Genomic DNA, 20,592 nt, shown 5'->3' with positions numbered 1-20,592 from the left:
GAAGTTATTTTATTTTCAAATAATTTTAAATAAAAAGCAAAAGAAATTCATGTTGTTAATAGAAATTTAAAGTTAAATACGGGTGTGTAAAATTTGACCACCTAATTTTGCTTGTTTGTTCCACGGTCATTCGCAAAGAGTCTCACCTCATGGTTCATACTATTAACTTCGATACTTAAACACAGGGTGGCTGCTTTTTTGAATAATTTAAATCTTTTCATGTTCTTTTTTGTAAAGTTCGTAAAATTGTAACGAAAATATGTCTAGCCTTTAAACAATTAAATAATGATTTCCTTGATCAATATCACGATACGGAATATGCTTCAGTGTTTATTTCTTTCCTGCTTTCAACCCACATCAAAACACACGCACGTGCAATTTCGAATTGTATTGGACACTTTAAATAGTAAAAATGAAACAGTAACATATTCTCGTTAGTAATTAGTCTGTTATCACTAGAATCAAATATACACCATAATATGCCGGTCTGTATGTCGCGCTTCGGTTAAAGCACACACAAACAAAAAATAAACTCCGATGGGGTTAGGAATCTATGTTTCGCTTCCTTTTCTTTTATCACTACCGACGACAACATAGGTTTTGGGGATGGACAAAAGCTTCACGGTGTGTGTGTGTTTCCCGATCCTGTCGCTGTGGTCCTCCGGGGTTTTGTTTCTGCATTACGACAACACCCGTCACTACTGGCTAGTTTAATTTCACTAAAATTCGATTCACAATTTCTGCTTCCCTCTTTCTGCTAAACCGGCCCCTGGCACAAGAATTTTACTTTCTCTGCTGTTTATTGAAATTGAGTTTTGACTTGATTTGTTGCTTTTAACGCTAGTTTGAGTTTATCTACAACAGAATACCGATCGTGGAAGCCATCGTTTGAATGATCGACCATCCGGCATCGCGGGAAGTTTGTTGAAATATAGGAGAGTTGTTGTTCTGTATTAGAGTTAAGATTGGCTTGCAAGTTCATCGTTAAAACGTGGCTACTATAGATAGAGGTTATAAGAAGAAACGGGAAAGTGAGAAATTGGCGCCGCTTTTCCCTATCACTAATTCACACACAATTTCGTTACCGTTCGTTCAAACATCTCTTCCACGTGCTCTATCTCTGCGTGTCCTGCCTGTCCTTCCTCTTCTTCCGTCTAAAAATCCGAGTACCCACACGCACACATCACTTATAATGCTTAAAACCCTGCTAAAATATCATCTACAGCGCTTGGTTTACTCTAGCGAACAATCACAAATATATTACGTTTGTTTTATCTCTTTACACTACACACTACACCGCGCTAGTGTAGCGTCATGTGGTCAGCCTCATGCTAAATAATTGGTTTCTCCCGAATGTTCACGATTTTTCTTTTTCGCACAAACCCTCCCTCAAACCATCTTACGGTAGCAAGTTTTCACTGCTCGCGCTCAGATTGGGCAAGGATTTGAACAGCTTCAGCTTGTTGCTGTCGCTGGCGAATCGATTCGCGTCCGGTGTTTCGCCACAGCAGTGCGAACGTTGCTGTTGCAGCTGCGGATGCATTGGTTGCTGTTGCAGCTGCTGCTGCTGCTGCTGCTGATAGGGACGATGATGCTGATCACTATCCGCCACAACGACGGTACCGGCCATCGTTGAGCGAGGGTACGGATAGTCGGTTGAGAGTGCCGGCTGCACATGGCTACTTCCCGTGAGGAGGGTGGAAGGAGGATGAGGAGGAGGCGTTTTGCTGGCGAGACTAAGCGACAGCATCGAATGGCCATGGTGGTCGTAGTACGGACGTACGGGCACCGCGCCCGGATCATCGTGATACGACGACTGCAGGATGTTCTCGAGCGACAACCGCTGCTCAACGTTCGTGCGCGGATGTTTGTCCTGTGCGAAATAATGCTGCTGCTGCTGTTGCTGATCGTACTCGAGTATCTCCTGTATGTTCATCTCCAGCGCATCATCGTCTAGCGGGCCGCCACTTTCGAACTGGATGTCAGTCGTCTGGAGAGCGTTCTGCTGGATGGAATCTTCTCCCGATCGACCATCGGGCGATGCCAGTGGATGGGGATGATGGTACGCACCATGATGATGCCGATGATGATGATGCGGATGATGATGGTGATGATGATGATGATGGCTGTGGTGAAGACGATTGTTCGTCGTGTCGCCGCCAGCAAGAATGGACCGATCGGCACCGTTAGTCGGATGATGATCGTTCAGATCGACCGCCGGACCCAACAGACTCGTCATGTCGTAGATGATGCTTTTGGGATTGAGCAATAACTGATCTTTGGTGTGCGTACCGATCTCGCACAGTGCGAGCGGTTCCTGCGGGAAGCTTAGCGATTGCTTCTGCAGTAGCTTCGTGTCCGAATAGCGACGGAATGATTTGTTCGGTTCGTGCTGACCACACGAGCTTGCCGGCAGTGGTTCTTCCCTGCCAAAGCTGGACACCGTCGGTGGTCCGGCCAGAACCGTCGAGTGGCGATGGTACAGTTTGCTCGCCGTCATGTCGTCCTGTCCGCTCGGTCCCAGCGAGGGATCGTTTAAAATATCACGGTTTTCGAGGAATATGGCAGAATTCACGTAGCGTCCCATCGTACCCGGGGTCGGGACGGCCGGTGTGGTCGTGGTCGTAACCGCCGACGGTGCAACATTTGGAGAATTGCTTCTGCTTCGCTCTGTAACTCCGTTGTTGAGCTTACTGAGCAAACTTAGTTCGGGACCACCGGTACCGGATTTGCCACCGGCTGATCCACCACCGACACTGGCACCACCATTGTTCGCAAGCTGTTCCCCACATGGATTCGATGAGGTGGACACGGTTGAATAGCGATGGCTACTGCTGCCATTATTGTTGATGGAAGCCGTACCACCGGCAGCCGTTGTTGAGGTGGCACTCATCACCATAATACCGCTACCGCTGCCCGTCGACGTTTCGCAAATGTTGTGCACCGAGTCGTGGAACGGCATCGGCGTTAAGCTGCCGCTTCCCTGCAGACACGGTTTGAACGACACCTGGCTAATGTCGTCCAGCGTCCAGTCACGATCGTACCCGCCGATCGAGTTACTCTCAATGTTTGCCGCTATGATCTGTCCCTGCTGGTTGAGCTGCAGCTCGCAATGGTTGCCACCGCCGGCACCGGCCGACGGTCCGCCAATACTAACATTTACCGTGGCCGCACCCAGCGGATGATCGAACGACGATTGGCGGGCGGCTGCGGCAGCTGCGGCAGCCACCGATGCTGCCGTCACCGCATTATTGACCGCATTAATGCCCATCGTGCCGCCAAGCGGTTGACCAGAAGTAGCTGCCGTACGCACACGCCGGAACTGGGGCATCTGGGGCGATTGTGGCGGGTGAATCTTTTCCGGAACATTCTGTATGAGCAGTATGCTGCGGAAGATGGGAAACGAAAGATAATTATTTTCGATGCGCTTTGAAACCAACTTCGGGGCAGAAGGAACGTCGCATGTTACCGATTTCTGGCGCGCCAACGATTGCACAGATTCAAATACTGCTTGCACTGGATGTACATAAACACGACACCACCGGTTAGTCCAACCGTTACCACGATCAGCTTCGTCCAGAAAGGCCATCCAATTTGCCCACGCCGTACCTCTTCGGCGGCCCGTTCGATCAGCACGCACAGCGACCAGATGACGCATAAACCGGCCGCACAGTGAAATAGCACCGCGCAGCACAGCCTGCGACGCTCCACGCCGGACATATCCAAACTGCGCCACTAGAAATGATAACCAGAAAAAAAAGAAAAGACAAATAACTAATCATTTTTTCGAAAAACAAAAAAACCCGACGGATGAATAATATTTCAGTTTGAAAAATGTCATTGTCATACCAGTGATCGTACTTTTTTTTGTTGTTCTTTTATACCACACCCCGCCGGAGGGAGTCATCCACCAGAGCATGATTTACATTTTAAACGAATTTATTCGACAATAAAATCCTCTCCATTCATAGCACCTTGATGACCTAGTGGCGGGGACAGGTTTTAACCTTGCCCGGTTGTTTGACGAAGATACATTTGACCATAAGAATTTGACGACCCTCGATGTCTCATTGGAGTTGATCTAATTTGCTTTTGTCTACCATCGGCCTTTACGCGTGATGCTGTTTGAGTGAACATTATTGTCACACACACACACCCCCCTTTGTGGTGTCTGAGTCTGAAGAATATCAACCCGAGCTTACACACAACGGCTAACGATTAGTGTCCGTTTTTTTATAATGTCCACCCCTCTTTTGCGTATGCTCGCTTCTCAATACACCTGCGCACCTTCCCTAGTAGCGAGAGGGTATAATTTTTACCACCGATAATTATTCTTCGTCACGACACGTGAGACCGGACTGGAATCGATCTTTGAACTTGAACTTCAAATCTCGCGCGTATAGAGCACCGACATCGACACCGACTCCGTTAGGTTTCGTGTGTGGCATACAGTGGTTTACCGTTTTGTGTGTTTGTCTAGCAAAACCATGCTGTTGATATCCGTAGAACAATCACATGAACACATAAAAGAGAGCAATAGCGCGGGCCATATTAAAAAAAGGTTGTAAAACAATCCAGAATCTCCTACGGGACTTGCAAACCGAATGGCGCTTCATTGCTTAAATCTAGATGTTTATCTTCCATCCATACACGATAGCTTTATGACCCAAAAACGTTTCATGATGTAATACAACAAAAAAAAAGTAAAAGCGATTCACCCAGCAGCAGAAGCAGCAGTATCATCCATGGCGTTGACAGGATGAAGCTACCCCAAAATACTACTCCGCACACATTAACGAGTTCTTCCCCGGGTTTCCCGGCTCGTGAAAATGAGCGTGGTAAGTGAAAGCATTAAAAATGCACGAACTGTTTATCACGTTCGCTGTGACGCTGTGACGCAGGCAGCCAAGGATGCTGGAACAGCTGGAAGTAGTGGAAAACAGTTTCAAAAAATCACTCAGCATGTCAGCTTCGCCCATAGCCACCACTGTCGCTGGTGTCATGGGCACTTTCTGCACAGCTCTTCCCAGGCCACAACTGAATGGCTGCTACTGCTGCAAAGGGACAGCAAGAGGAACACTGTAATGATCCGGAACGGGAGTTATTTATTGCGCATAGAAGAAAAACGAGGGGTATTGGGATAAGAATCGTACCAGCTTCCACAGCATGTGCGCTGTTGTTGCATTGCCATTAGAGAGCTCAGCTCTCACAGGCTTCAGTTTCAAACCACACGTGGGTGCTTCGCGTGTTTTTTTCTTTCTTTCCTATTTTTGCTTTGTCCACATCCATTCCGCCCACTAGGCAGAACGATTTTATAAACACACATCCAAACAGAAGGGAGAAAAGAAAATGGGACTGTGCACTATGCTGAAGGGGAGAAAAAGGAAAAAAACACGATACAACAAAACCAATGGCCCTTGAAGTGGCGATAGGGAACGGTCACACGGCTGCACGGCCGGAATATAGGTCAATGTAACACAAACACATTCCCTTGGCAGTTTTCTGTGCTCAAGGTTTATGCGCTCGGTGCGAGAATTGCCATACTGCAGATGCACACATCCGAAGGACACAAGACCCATCCAACCTGAAATGGGGAGGAAGGGACGTGACCCTTTACGTTTGCGGCATGGAGTTTTGACGAAGAATGTCCGCCCTCGATTAGTGTCCGGTTGCAAATTGACTTGGTAAATGTGTTTGGTTTGTCTGTTAGCGCCCCGCGGGGCGATCATTGGCCCTGAGCAGTCTTGCCCTGAAAAGTCATCTCTTGAAGCGGTTCACAATCCAAAGGTATTCTACTTTGCTAAAATAAAGTTCATAGAAAAACAAAACCATTAACAACAGTAAAAAAAACAACCTCACACAAAATCGATTACAGTTCCATTACTCGAATTTAAAGCCTCATCGACACCGGTCGGGGAGGGTGGGGTCCGGTTAGTTTCATTTTTCCGCTGACATGATGACTATGACGCGGTGGTTCTAACGGGCGCATACACACCTTCGGCAAACGTCTCCCAACCCCGACCACTCTTCTACGCGCGATCTTACCTCGTTGAATGGTTTGATTTTCGTGTGCATGATGAACGGGAACTTGCACAGTTCGCAGGCATTCGTTTCCGACGCCGTCAGCCATTGCTGCAGACAGGTCTGGTGCACGAACTTTAGACTTCCGGAGCAATAGCAGGGCGTCAGCAGCGGGTTGAGGGTGTCCGACTCACAGTGACAGATGCGGCAAATGTCGCCACTGCTCTGCGACACCTGACTGCTGGTGGAACCGTATCTGCAATGAGGAGAGGGTGATGAAAAAAAAATACAAAAACGTAAGTTGTCGAAGAACCAATTGGTAACAGGTGAATGAAAAATGCAGGAAGCAGGTAGCAGTAGTCAAAACAAACAATCGTGTCACGCTTTGGCAGACTGACGGAATACGAGGAGTAGCGGTTGTTTCCATTTTTGCTAGCACACAGCGGTAAATGACCGCAGGGCAATGGGTGGATCCATTTTAAATCGTGCTCAAGTGCACCGGAACCAACCATGCTTATCTGCCGTCAAATATCGTATTAATTTCCATCGAGACAGTGTGTACGTCCTCGAACCGAACAACATAGAACCGAATCATTACGAATGCTGCTGATACATGCACTAGACACAGTGGCCAGTAATGAGCGTTTGAAATGAGGAAAAACCACGCATTCTTAATGATAGTTGCGTGCTACAGTTCCCTATCCTGTCCGGAACGGAATCAAAAATAATACCCACACATCAGCGAACCAAGGACGCGAGTTTGTGATAGAAATCGGTAATCGGTATTACCGTGGCATTTGGAAAACCGATGAACTTCCGTCTAGCAATAGCGCGCCCAGCTCGTACCATTCGTTTGGGAGCGAAAGATGCAGCCACTAAAGTGTGTCAAGGATGGCCACACTCCCGGAGGAAACCCTACTTTACATACACCAGTACGCTGGAACGAGTAATAAATCATGCTCCGGTAGGCTTCAGGGAAGATGCACCAGGCGAACATTGAGGGAACATATCATACGGTTGGCTATCCTTGGTGGTTTTCCATTTAATTATCGCCATACACAGCGCGGAACAGAGATACCTTGAAGCATCAGAAGAGATAGCTTTTGTTTCGTGGCCCATTATGAAGTGACCCATTTCCCGGGAACTGCCCGTCAAAAAAAATGACCTACCTTCTAGTACTGTTTCCTTTCACCCTAATCTTAATGCCGGATGGAGAAGAATTTATTCTGTCAGTTCCACGAACTGTTCCCGGACGGATATGAAAGTTTGTGACGATCTGATGTAGGAGTGCTCATAGTGTCTAGCATACATCTCCGGAAAGAATACCGGATGCACTCACATGAAGCAGGATACTACTGGCAGTTAATTTACTTCTATGATGCCGAGCCCAAGAACCTCGGTTTAACCCGGTTTAACACCTCTGAGGGGTTTAATCCGCTCGGAAGCTCGAGATATAAATTAGAATTGAAGTCAGTGAAAATGTAGTGTATTTCGGTAAGAGATCCTTTTTCACTCATCACTGATATGATTTAATGGAGAATTTTTCGCTTTTGGAGAAGCATAATCACTCAACTTCTGACATCTCTGTCAAGGTGACGCTACTTTCAGAGATTTCATAATATTGAGGAATCCTCAAAGGACTTTAAGATACTTGCAATGAAGCTATTAGAATTGGTACAGTTCTGCAGTTCTGCAGTAACCGCAAACACAACGCCTCATTAATTGCAATTTTGATTACGTTTTAGTTCTGCTTCGCGAGATGAATAACCGATGAAATCAGCCCACTTCTCTAAAAGTAAACCAAGACACACATGAGTACACGTGATTCTACTCTGCGCTCAAGATTAGAACCAAATCGGGGAAAGTATTACAATGGATCGGTTACGTGTTCAGCCCCACAGTCAGGTCATCCGCGATAAGACCAAGAAGTCATCAGCACGGATGCGCATACTTCCTATCTTTGGTTTGGGACCCTATTCGTCCCATTTTACGACCACATATTCACATCTCAGTGATGCAAAAACCCACAACCTTCGAACGACCAGGCATGATCGTGTTGTCACCCTCATCGTGCACCGTTTTCTGGAGCATGTGTTAATAAGCTTATCAGAAACAGTTGCCCGTGGTGCATCCAGACGTTAGCGTGGCAGGGATGTGTACAGGGATCGAGAAAACATACCTCCCTCCCGATAAGATAATGATTGATGATCGGGAAAATCAATTATGTTTATTAATGTACGCACGCACGCGGTACAACACGCCGTATACAGGAAACGGAACGCGCCGTACTACTTAACAGGGGCGTCGTCGGGATCGATCAAGCTAAACATGCACTTTGGATCATAAACTTCAACACATTAGGTGCATGCATTTGCTTTCCGGGGTCACGCTGGTTTAGTGATAAGACTCCAACTGGCACGCCGACTAGGATTTTATTTTAGAAAGAAAAAAAAAACCCCAATTGACAGTGATTAAATGACGAGCGGCAAAGTAATGTTTCTACTCGGTTTGCGTTTCACGCTTACGATCAGCGTCATTTGGACGGGACACATACGGCAAATTGAATCACGCGCCTTTTAAGTCCGCAGGGAACCGGTTGTACCAGATTGGTGAGCAATACTGGTGGTGCATCAGAAAATGGAAAAATTGCGTTGTGTGCACCATCGCGATCTAGAGGTGTAGAGACCATCGGTTTTTTTAGGTTGGTCATAAGTTGTAAACTTTATCACTGCCAACCGGTGGTGACACCGTTGAGAGTTGCAGAATCGGATCTATTGCGACGTTCAATCACTACTCGTCTACTCTTGCACTCTCGTCTACAAGTGAACCGAAACTTTAGAAGATCACTGTAGGATAATCGAAATCAGATTTATTTTCTTTTTAATTCAAAACAAACTCCCGCTACTTGCTCATATGAAGATACAGAGCTTATGAAATACAATATTACAAAAGGTTTACGAAACATTATACAAGTTACTGTCTCACTATCCGGATCGTTTGCAAATCTAAAACGCGCACTTCATTGCCTGTTATGCAGTTGGTTCAGCCGTGCTTGGAGCAACTTACGTTTGGCGTCTTCTTGACGGTAAATTTCCATAAGATATTGCTCTGTTAATTCTAACACTTCAATTTCAGCCGAAGCGAGCACCAATAATTGATTTACCGCGACATTGGGTACTTCCTTCCTTGCAAAAATCGCTCTTGTCAGCTCTAGCGTATTTTGTTTTACTTCCAGACGCCTCTTCTGTTCTTTTGCAGTTTTCATCATTTTCAGCTTCATCTGTATCGCTCTTTCATGTTCGTAATCTGGACAAAGCTTCATACAGTACAGATGGTTATTTGGCTGTATACTGCACATGCTGTAACATGGCCCAACATCATCGTCCTCCTCCGTTTGGTCCTCGTGCCATGAGCGCTCGTACCACGTTAGTTTTTTTGCCGGTTCCGCCCACTGTTTCGCGTTGGGCAGTATGTCCTTATATGTAACGTTCACGGTATCAGGATCGTAGAAGGATCTTGTGTTTGCAGCAAATTTTTCAACAAGAAACCCCAAATATCCTTCCAGCTGTGGTTTTTCCATTTCTGTAGCACTTTGCTTCACGTTTGTCCAAATTAATCGCCCGTCGACAGTAGGGCACCAAAAAGGGTTTTTTAGCGAAAAAGGATACCACACACACACACACAGATAAAAAAAAACGTATTGACAGAAGCGCGCGCCATTTTTAGTAAAGTATTTTTTCGCCTGTGTGTCACTTACAACACCAACACGTATGAAGTTTTCAAATTTCTTCAAACTGTCGTGAAATTCTGCATTTGATCGAGAAGTGATCGTGAAGGGATCAAGAAGTATTAATTATTGCATATTGATGCTCTTTCGTTTCTGGATTTTTACTTAAATTGCGCGTGAATTACTTCTTGTCGATCGATGGTGATCTTATTTTGGAAAAAAAATCAGACATCCTTTGTACATTGGTGTTCTTCCCTTTACTCTTCCCTTCCATAGTCGTTCTAACCAGCAGTGACATTCGACATTTCATGTTTCTCATACGGTGAAAACAATTGCATAGCCAGTTTGTCAATCGGAACGGATTGTAGATGTAGGTGTCCTCATTAACCTACCCACGATAATCACCACCATTTCCACCGATCTCGAATGACCCCCCGGGGGGGGCAATTCAGGTTGAAATAGTTTCACAAAGTAATTTTCACCCCATCGCTGAATCCCGGTGACAACTTGACATTTCCGTTCCGCGGGAAAGGTTGTAAGGGCAGGCAAGCAAAAAAACATAGAAGGGCAGCGTCGTCCTAAGTGTGCGCTTGTGAGGTTTTCTGCAGCCAAGCGAGCCTAATGTCAATACATTAACCGTTGAAATATAAATAAGCTGGTGGCATTTTCCAACGAGTGCGGCAGCGAAAGGACAAACTAGCGTTGCGTACGGAAGCGGCGTATCGATTCACACGTCTCAATCAACTTATCAGCTTCGGGTACGACGCGACCACAGCGAACGCTAGCGTGAATGGGACATATTTTCTTTTAATATCCAAATGGGAAATTCGAGGCCATAAGTGTGGTTTTATCATTACCTTCAATTACAGTCGAAATGGGAAACGTGCCTTGGCGTGTATAACGAACGCAACTAAATCTCATTAATAAACCGTTTTAACTTTAACTCGTGACGCAGGGCAAAATGTTTCTAAAAACTCCACCGTGTGCGGTTTTTTTTTCTACGATTCCCAGTGATTCGATCATTTGCATGTTTCTAGAATTTGTGCAACCGATCACACTCGTCCGGTCACACGGTTCTAACATATCTCACCCAATCCCGTGGTGCGGCGATGAGGAAAATTAATGTTCACTCATCACACCACACACACCACATCCTCCGGGGGTTGGCGGCTGCTGATGGTGAAAAAGGCCTCCGCATTGAAATTCCAAGCGGCCTCCCCCTTTTGTGACGCACTTCTCGGGCGGACGCACGTCATCAGAACAATATTGGCATGCTGGCATTGGTGGTGGTGCGTCCCGTATTTCTCCATCCTTGGAACCGTGATGGAAAACGCTTTCCCAACGCGAAACAACCGTGTCGGTGGGTCACATATGGTAAATCGCGTTAATCGTGATTTATGTTTGATTGGTGCCGTTTGGTAAGCATTTTGAGTAATTGCCATCTTGTTGGGCGATCGGTAATGATCACTCTTTCCCCCGGGGGAACATCCTTCAATTGTCAACACGTCCAAAATGGTAAATCGATTTCCGGAATATGGATTTAAATCTTAAATCATTTCTGCATACATTCTTCAAAGTATCAAGGCTCTTCTTTGTAACTAAAAATATACGAGAAATAGTTATTTCTGATTATACACAATACGCAACGAAGATGAATCCGATCCTGTACCTCGTGATGTTTTTTTGTAGCGTAAACCTTTTCCGCGTGCATGTGTGTGGATTAAAAATTAAATCAGCGATGCGTAGTAGCGGTCGCTGCTGATATACAAGCTCCGAGAACCCGGAGTGTCCGAGAAGCTTCCGCGTTTATGCGCCGTAACACGGTACGATGCAGCCCTGCTTCATGGTCAACCGGTCGATCGTATCGGCAAACGTGAGAAGAATGCTAAAGAAGGGCCATTGGCCCTGGCAAGTTGTGTGTGGTGAACGACGAATGCAATCCCACATACCGGAACATGTTCGGAAGTCGAATCGACGACGTGATGGCACAGTGATTGGGTCGGATTGTTTCCCACACAAAGGAAGCGCGAAATAGCGACACTTGCATTGTTTAATCAAACTTGTTTCATAATTGTTTCTTTTAAAGCAGGAGTGGATTAACTTGGAAGGTGAAAAAACTACACAGGAGATACCTTAAAGATCATGAAGGTAACAAATATATCAAAGAAACGTTTTCTACTAAAAGATCCCGCATCAAATAATTAACTCATCCCTAATATGATCTTCTTTTAGGAGGTTCACCTTATAAGAGGATTCTTCATGTTGCCCGCTTGGCAGCCTCGTATATGTTCAAGGCGGCAATACAACAAAGAGACCGCAAAAAGCACACCATAGAGACATAAAGAAAAATCGAAATTATAACACAATTTCCTCCGTAAGTGCAACTATCCCAAAATGTCCTTCAAAGTACACTGAAAACCCCGAAACGATCCATAAGAGCTGCACTTGACCTTTTTTTATCACCGTCACGTTACCCACTGGGTAACTGCACTCCAAAAAATTGACTACGAGGCCATCGCCTCTCCATCCTCAGGGTGGGATGGTTGAAGCATTATAGTACCTCCGTATAGCAGCGCATCGAAGGGAACACGTGAAGGCCAGTCTACCAGTAAATCGGATCTCGATTGGACAATAGCAGTATTCACCAGCAAGGGCACGAGATTTTTCTCCGTCGCTTTTGTGTGGTTTGTGTGTTTTACGGTCAAAAGAAAATTCACCTTCACCATCGAGGGAGGGAGAACCGTATGCGAGTGGAAGGCACAGATCACCATTGATGGTTTCTGTCTCCATTCCTTCACAAAAGTGAGAAGATGGTGCTACAAACCAGAACAAAGAATGTATCCACATCTTCAAGATATTTCCTTGATTGAACTTCAAGTTTAAATTTAATTTCATTTCTACTGCTGAAAGTATAAAAATCTTCAACAATACCGGAAACAGCAGGATTGGTATCATACCAATCGAAACAGATAAATGTTGAGGTGAAAGTTTGGTGGTAAGTTTTCCTTTTTTGAACCTGCAAAGTGCAATTTACCACGCCGCTAAAAACCTTGACCTTGTCTGATGACGCGATGATACACATTCATCTGTCTCTTTGGCTGTCTTTTGTTTCTCCATTCGCTTTCAGTTTCATCTTCGTCTTCGTGTTCCGTTTTGGGACTGCAATTTCGTTGTATTTCGGCAGCGGACACTGGAGATACGAAGGTGAAAAACCTCTCCCCAGTGCAGTTTCGGCGCCAAGATCTTGAGACGTTATGAAGTAACTTCTTCGTTGTTTGCACAGGAAGTGAAAGGGAGTTAATAGTAATAACCATAATAATTTGGGCGCTACAAGCAAGAAACTTCAATTGTTACGGCTGAATTTCTATAAGACGTGTGAGTCTTCTTTTTTGTTGGGAGAGTTCCCACCCAATGCTTATGCTTTTCTAATGTTGTGGTAACCTCGAAGAATTTGCTGCTTCGGGTGAAAATCACCCCCGAGCGAGCGAGAATGGGTCGTTTCTTTATTGTACACCCAATAAAAAACCGTTAACTACAACCAGATTGCATATGCTAATCTTTCCGAAGGGAAACTAAGCGATTTTATCACGAAGCAACGGCAGACATCACGAGCATCGGAGACATGCACCGGTGGGCTTTATGTTTGAAAAAGAAGGTGTTCTATGCCGGGGATTCGTTATGCTTTGGGAGAGTATTAGTAGACCAAAAAAAAAACACACGGCACCATAACCTTGTGCCAAAGTACGTCGATTACGGCAACCAGAGAGGTACGCTAAACCGTGACTTTCCCTTGCCGCCGGTACCTGAGATTCGACCGAGCGTGCAGTTTATGCTCTAGGAGCCTTTAGCTTAGAGCGCAGAACATAGACATTGGGGGCGGGGAAGAATATCTGCTTTGAACACCTACACCCCTCTGACCATTAAAGCGCGACAGACAAATTTTGCGATCGCGATCTACTACAACCGATAGCAAATGGTTGGAGCACCGGTTGCGCAACATCTCGACCGGTTGAAGGTTATGGGGATTGTGGATCGGATAGCCCAGACTACCGACGAGACGTCTAAAACGCTTTGAACCCGGTCATCTTACTCCCATCTACCAGTCCAACTTCATCTCGTGGAATGGCTGCTGGAAAGTTCGATAATACGTTACTAGACTCAATAGGAAGGTAGGAACTAGTCATCACAAGGCAAGATGCAAAACTTGAGCTCTAATAGTAGAATACAAGTGGACCGGCTTTTGCAACCAAACCCAACACAAACACCCCATCACTGCTGACGTTTGAGGTTGACGTCAGAGATCGTTGACAAGCGTAACTTATTATCGGAGAAGATACACTCCAGGGTGGGTCCTCCGACAACTCCCCCCCAACACATTAACCCCATTCGAGAACTCTTCCCAACCACTACCACCGGGTTAACCGGGAGGTTGAGTCACAAATGTTCTAATGAGGAACACATCACATTAGGCCCGCAAAGTGTTTCTCCTCTTTCTCACTCGTCAATATTGCACAATTTACAAGCGGCAATAATCATCTTTCAATTTGTGGGGCAATTACGGGTGTCGGGAAGTCTGGTGACCCTCGGTGTCTCGATTAAATAACGATCGTGAGAAGAATGCAGAGAGACAGAGGGAAAAAGCGAGGGAGAGAGATATTCGAATACCATTTTTTTCACCAGAGATATTTTTAATCCATTCTGGAGTACCTACAAACCTTCCATCAATAATATCTTTCTTCCCCAAGAAAGAAACTCATCGGGGCTTTGCTGGCGGAGTAAAAGCCGTTCACTTACTTCTTCGGGTGTGAGCGGTTTAAATATGCACTTCACAACTTATTACCGTCATCTTTACCGAGCAAAAGCGACGTAAACGATGAACCGTACTTGAGAAAATGCACATTAGAGCTTAGTTGTTGCATCAATGTTTGCCACCGTGGCGGTATGCAGCTTGTGAAATTGCAAAACCGAACCGAACGGAACGGAAGTCAAGTGTTTGGTTGGTTTCAACGAAGCAAAGGGGTGAACGATACTAAAAGTGAGGATTAGAAATTAAAATAATCGGTAATAATGGCCGCTAAACCTAAATGGCTAGTTAAGTACTTAGTTAAACAAATTGTTAAATTAAGCTTAACACAAATTATTTTACAATTGTTTAATAAAAGCTTTTAAAGAGGCTGAAAGCGAGTACAAAATGATTACTAATTATTTTAAAAAAATTAAATGAGATACTTCAAAATTAATTTCTATTGAACATTATTCTCTGTGCTCTGAAGCATTATCACATGGTGCAGCTGTTAATGAAAGGGAGGCGAGATAAAATGTTTTATTGATTATATTTAATTAGAAAGCGATACTTCGAATTTGGTAATCATTTTCCTTTAAACATTTATTTTCAACGAAGCGTGGTTGTGTCCGTGTGGTTTACACTCTGTATGCCAGTTTTATGATAAGATTATTCCTTTTATCACCCCTACCTAGCGTACGAGAGCAAGGCTACCGGAGAGCAGCGACAAACATTGCCTTTTGTCGAGTAAAGTTAAATTAAGTCTAAATCTAGGCTAAATCCTGTGCTACCAATGCGCGGAACGGCTGTGTGTGTTTGTTTGTCGCCGTGTTGACTTAACCGGGTATCACATCCCAGCCATTATCCCTCATCGTGGGGTCCCTCATCATTAACCTCCTGCTCATATGCTACGCATGCTAAACCACCTCACCACCCCCCACCGGCCGGGCTACCGGTGTTGACCGACGTTAAGCGCAACCAAAGCAAAAGATAAAACAACGACCACGACGACGACGACGAATGCGTTTTGTTTGCGCGTTTGCACTGATAACATAACCCTCGCGGTGCTATCCGCGCACCGTTCAACGGTAAACATGAACCCCTCCCTCCCTCCCTCCCATTCGGTGGGAGGATGTCTCTTTGGTCTCGGAGTTCAAATTCTGAACGCGCGCGAGACCGCCGTGTTCCAGTTTCCAGCCGAACGGAGGAATGCATCAGTGCACGTGCATTTGTGTGCCGAGAGGGCACACACTGTCGTCGCATGGGGCGGCGAGAGACGCTGAAGGTTTGCACAAGAGCGTGAGGAAGGTAATTTAATATTGTATCAGGCACGTTCCTGTCCCAGCTGGCAGCGAATCACAGCACCAGTAGCAACGACAACAACAAGCCTAGAATGAATCGCAAACCAATGCATTCCCCACCGGCCTTTGGGTGATTTGGCCGATCGTGTAGCAGGTGTTTCCTTTGTGACGCCTTTTACAAACCATTGCCAGTGATACAACTTCCCCGCTGGGATTGGAGTTTGTCGATGCTGGACATCGTCGTTTTACACACAAAAACCGCATAAGCTCCGGGAGTGCAAATATCCTCGGTGGCCAACAAACTTTGTGCATCGATTGCATCGACAAAACCCCACCAAAAGCAAATGGGACACGATGATACTCGTCGCACACCCTTTAGAAAGGGAGGAATAGCCATCAGATTTTTTTTCGCATGCAAAATTTGCTTCCCTTTGATAACAGGAAGTGGCATTAAAAAAGCTTTTTTTTTTCAATATCGTTGCATCAGAATAAAATGCATTGAACGTCACAAGTTACTCTTTCTTCTGCTGCTAGTCTGATGCTACACACCTAACGGCACTCTAAGTTTGTAGAAGGTCAGTTCTCTGAAAGGGAAAAGCTACACCACCCTCTGCAATGTTGCTCTGCTTGGGCTTGGAAGCAGGAGGAAAGTTGTTTGTGAAGCCACACTAAAGCAGCTTAAAATGTTACAGCTTTTCACATGTTAAATATGTTGGAAAGCTATAAAAGTCACACACACTGGTGTCGTGGCACAAAAAGGGTGATATGATAGAGGCCAGAAAGTTAAAAAGGCTTTTTCCAAACAAATACCAGCGAAACGAGGTTACAAGATGATAAACTTAAAGTGGTTTAAAGGGATATCTTTGACATAAAATATTAAAATTCTCTTGCTAGTGAAAATGCATCCATTATCAGACAAGATAAAGTGGAATAATTTTTAAAATTCCAAACAATTTTTCTTAAATAGATCAAATTTTCTCTTCTCTTTAAATTATCGTGCGCTAATTGTCAGGGTGAAAACATTACCCCCCAACGGTAGTTACTATCAAGGAGACCTTCACAACGGGCACACAGACCCGCTTCCACACTGGATCGTGTACAGAAAGAAAGTGTAAAAATTACACTGCCCGACCAACCTTAGCCTTAGGGGTCAGCAGCTCGTTAGCCGCCGCTGCCGTGCCGCGAAAAGCTTCATCCAAACAGAAACAACTAATTACCCAACTACCGCACTTGCACGGCGCAACCAAACGAGGCAAAAGGTTTTCGGAAGGTTCATCTCGCTTACTATCTCGCACACGCGCGCGTACATCACCTTCAATTACGTGGCGATGCAGCGTGCGGCGGTTGTTGTTATTGTGCTTGAAAATCCCAAAAGCAACGCCACCGAGAGCGACCGGTTTAGGTGAAGATTGTGCACGGCGTAGTGGTTAAGACGTGCAGTTCTGTGTTTTTGTTGCTTTCATTTTAATTTCTGCGTGGGTCACGTTCATTCACATCGGTGTGCCCCGATGGAGGCCATTGAACCGTGGCAAATTGCGCGTTTTCCTTCATTCGTCACCGAGTGTGTGTTTGTGTGCATATTTTATGCGTGTGAATAAATTGACACCGTGCACCAATTTGTCTGTCCATTGCACGGTCTGCTTCATCAGGCGGTCAGGCGGGATTTAGATCGAGACTTATCTTTAATCGCATTAATCCATATAGTCCCGAAATCGCGCGTAACGTTCCTTGTGAAAACGCCTACAAAGAGACGAACTGAAGGAAATACATGACAAACCAAGAAATAACTCACCACCAACGCTGGGAAAAGCGTACAAGGTGAAAGACTGACAAGGCTGACCATAATTTTTCATCATATTCCTCGCAACGCCTTTTCTCTGTGATAAAAACCTAAAAATATACGATGAGAAAAAGTTGTCCATGTCCGTAAAAAGTGGGCAATACCTTGAGAGCTGAATCTGACTGGCAAATTGACTTGAACGACTTCACTTTGCAACAGGGAATTTGTGCAAATCGACTGAATCATCTCGTGAAGAGCGTGACATACCCTACACTTACGCTAATCCCAACGTTACACGATGGGATGATTAGGATTGTTTCCTAAGCTACTCAAAAGTCGAAGTCATTTTGCTTGTCTCTTCCACTGTTTCCCCCTGCCAGAACTGGTTCTTAAACATTTTATTTTTGTTTGTGCTTTAACTGTCCAAGAGAAAAACGCAACTATGTACGCTTCGAATGGTCTTCAATCGGAACATTTCAGGTCAACTCATCTTCCCAAAAACAGGGAACAGGTTCCAAAATCGAGTTCTCTCAAGCCAATCCTCATTATAACGATGCGATACAACGGACTGCAGAGGAAATAAGCAGAACTGCCTAGCAAAATATCCGCTAACGGGTGCGCGACGACATTAGCGCCTTCTTCCCCAGGAACGCAACAAGCACAAAAACAAACGCTCCCCAGCACAAACAGGAACCGGTTCGTACGGATTCCCGAGCTTCCTCAAGCTGCTTCCCTAATGGTTACGGGTACGGGTTTGTGGGTTACCTGCAGGAAAGGAACGATATTATAACTTGATCCAAGCCTTGGTGACTACCTACCTGGTGTGCGTTAGCATCCCGGACGAGTTCCAGTCCACATTCTCGATGTCGGAAGAAGTTTTCCCGTTCGATATCGACATGTTTTATGAGATGTTTTGAGGTAATTTTCTCAGTGCGTTTGATCGCTGTTAGTGGCGTGCTTTTTTTTTTGTATCGCTTCTTTACACACACACCCTGCCGGTAGAAATGCCCTTCAAGCACGGTTGACCATCACTAATTATCAGTTGGGGGTGTGATGTATTTTTTTTTGCGTGCGTTTTGTTTAAGCTATCCACTCTGTACCGATCGTTTGCCCTTACGAGCCCTAAACCGCACACCACGCCAGGGTCAGTTGCGTGCAAGATCGATTCTTCACTTCACCCCCAAACCCTCAAGGCTCTCTTAGGTCGGTACCGATGCACATACACACACACGCTTTCACACACACACTTACACTTGAAGCACATACAAAAAAATGAAGCAGATTAATGTTTTGTATATTTTTAGAACACCTCCATTACGGTACAACACCAAGAATCTATCGTCGCCATCAGACTTGTTGTGTATTTTTCGCGATGATTGCTGCGATCCGTTAGGACGTGCTCGGAGTGAAAAGTACGAAACTGCTGTCAAAAACGCACTAGAAGTATAATTAAGGTAGAAATTGAAATAAGGGAAATTTATGACCCATCAATGTATGGAATAGAACAAATGGAAGCTGTACGAATCGAATAGGTAATTAACACAATTAAGGGCTCCATTTCACCCAGAACGTTTTAACGTTCACGTTGCCTTGAACTTTAGTTTCGGTAATGGAAAACTACCTGTCCGACCCGAATGGAACCGCCGCTCGCTGGGTGGGAAATGGTGAATAAGCAACCATTTTCCATCCCTGCCCGCACGGTGCAGAGAATGTAGAAAATTGTTACATAAAAGACACACACGTATACACACGGTGGCCATCTCGGATCGACCGGTTCTCTGTGTCGACGGGTCGGCGGATTGCTGCCGATATCAGTGAGTAAGCGTTTGCCAAAAAGTATTGTTGTTCTTCATTCATGACCATTGTTTTTGTTTGCTTTCTCCTTGATTAAAATGTCAGTTCCGTACTTTCACACACGTACATATTATGATATGCAGGTGCGTATGTGTGCGTAGACGAAAATGTGAAACCACCCTTGTTGGGGTTGGGAAAAACACGCACCAAACCGAAATCGATAAGCAACACCAGTGGGATGTATACACAAGATTCTTGAACTATGATTACTATGATCGATTTTATATTGTTACTTTTCAACTATTGCCTTTTCTTTTGATACAAGCACACACACACACATGCACAGAACTAACATCGATTTACGCATTTTTCTTTCTATCTTTTCAGTTAAATATACTTGATATACTTGAATGGACCACATCACATGTGTACGCACACTGATTTGACCATCTCCATCATCATCACACACCACCGCCAACCGATTGGTGTGGCCAGGGAAAAATTAACACCGAATTAACGACGCCCCACAGCCACGGTTCTGTTGTTGATGGGCGCGGATTTTCATTTTGCACCCGCGCGGACACTTCATTACATTTTCATGGCTTTGCTGTACTGCCCAACACAGGGAAGATTTGTTTTCACTGCTTCGGGGGATGAAAATTCATCAAGTAATATCGACGTCACGGGCGCCACCATACGCACAGCAGGGTGTGTGACCCCTCCCCCACCCCTCAAGATAGGTGTAGTTTATGTAAAACTGGCTGGCTGCTGTTTTCCGTCGCGCATTTTCACTTGCAGAGTGAGGCTGCAAACTTTCGTCGCTCGTTTGGTTATTGCACACAGCATCACACAACTACACGCTCTACACGCCAGAGCAAAACGCAATGTGCGTCAATTGCGGAACGAACCATTGCTTATCACGCGCACACCGTCTCGTATCGTTCTAAATTGAATGAAAATTACTGCTTAATCGACGAATATCTTTTGCGAAGAGGAGGCTGGTTTTGCGGCCTACCGCGAAACCGACCGACCGACGAGTAACCGTTGTGTTCGCTCGCCTCACAGAATGTAGCGGTCGCCGCGAACCTCATCACCTTGCGTAGGTAGGAGTACGTGCATTGTTTACATGCTGTCCGTACCTTTTTTGGTGCAGATTTCGTAGGGTATCGAGAGGGAACTTATTTGG

At 45.3% G+C, this 20,592-nt stretch overlaps 1 protein-coding gene across 5 annotated transcripts; it reads right to left on the bottom strand.

Moving 5' to 3' along the window:
• Positions 1 to 373: 373 nt before the first annotated feature.
• LOC125770642 (uncharacterized) lies at positions 374 to 20,470 on the bottom strand. Of its 5 annotated transcripts, none has more exons than XM_049440535.1 (5): positions 20,370 to 20,470; positions 18,431 to 19,049; positions 6,046 to 6,277; positions 3,470 to 3,735; positions 374 to 3,386 (listed from the first exon to the last, which is right to left on the bottom strand). In XM_049440535.1, the coding sequence occupies exons 2-5, from the start codon at positions 18,508 to 18,510 to the stop codon at positions 1,400 to 1,402; spliced, it is 2,565 nt and encodes an 854-aa protein (XP_049296492.1). In that variant the 5' UTR covers positions 18,511 to 19,049; positions 20,370 to 20,470; the 3' UTR covers positions 374 to 1,399. The 5 variants fall into 5 exon arrangements, with proteins under 5 accessions (XP_049296492.1, XP_049296495.1, XP_049296496.1 ...); XM_049440538.1 differs by having other exon boundaries at positions 19,843 to 20,468; XM_049440539.1 differs by having other exon boundaries at positions 19,999 to 20,468.
• Between the last annotated feature and the right edge of the window lie 122 nt (positions 20,471 to 20,592).

This window comes from Anopheles funestus, chromosome 3RL (assembly GCF_943734845.2).
Source record: "Anopheles funestus chromosome 3RL, idAnoFuneDA-416_04, whole genome shotgun sequence".
NCBI classification, from domain to species: Eukaryota; Metazoa; Arthropoda; class Insecta; order Diptera; family Culicidae; genus Anopheles; species Anopheles funestus.
This window is presented reverse-complemented; position numbering and strand designations above follow the sequence as displayed.

What these genes read in the sequence shown, in the direction of transcription:
- LOC125770642 (XM_049440535.1), bottom strand. Translation starts at nt 18,510, where the DNA reads ATGTCGATATCGAACGGGAAAACTTCTTCCGACATCGAGAATGTGGAC. An exon ending in AAATCAAACCATTCAACGAG is followed by an intron (nt 3,736 to 6,045) that starts GTAAGATCGCGC and finishes TATCATTTCTAG; the next exon opens with TGGCGCAGTTTGGATATGTC. An exon ending in CGTTGGCGCGCCAGAAATCG is followed by an intron (nt 3,387 to 3,469) that starts GTAACATGCGAC and finishes CATCTTCCGCAG; the next exon opens with CATACTGCTCATACAGAATG.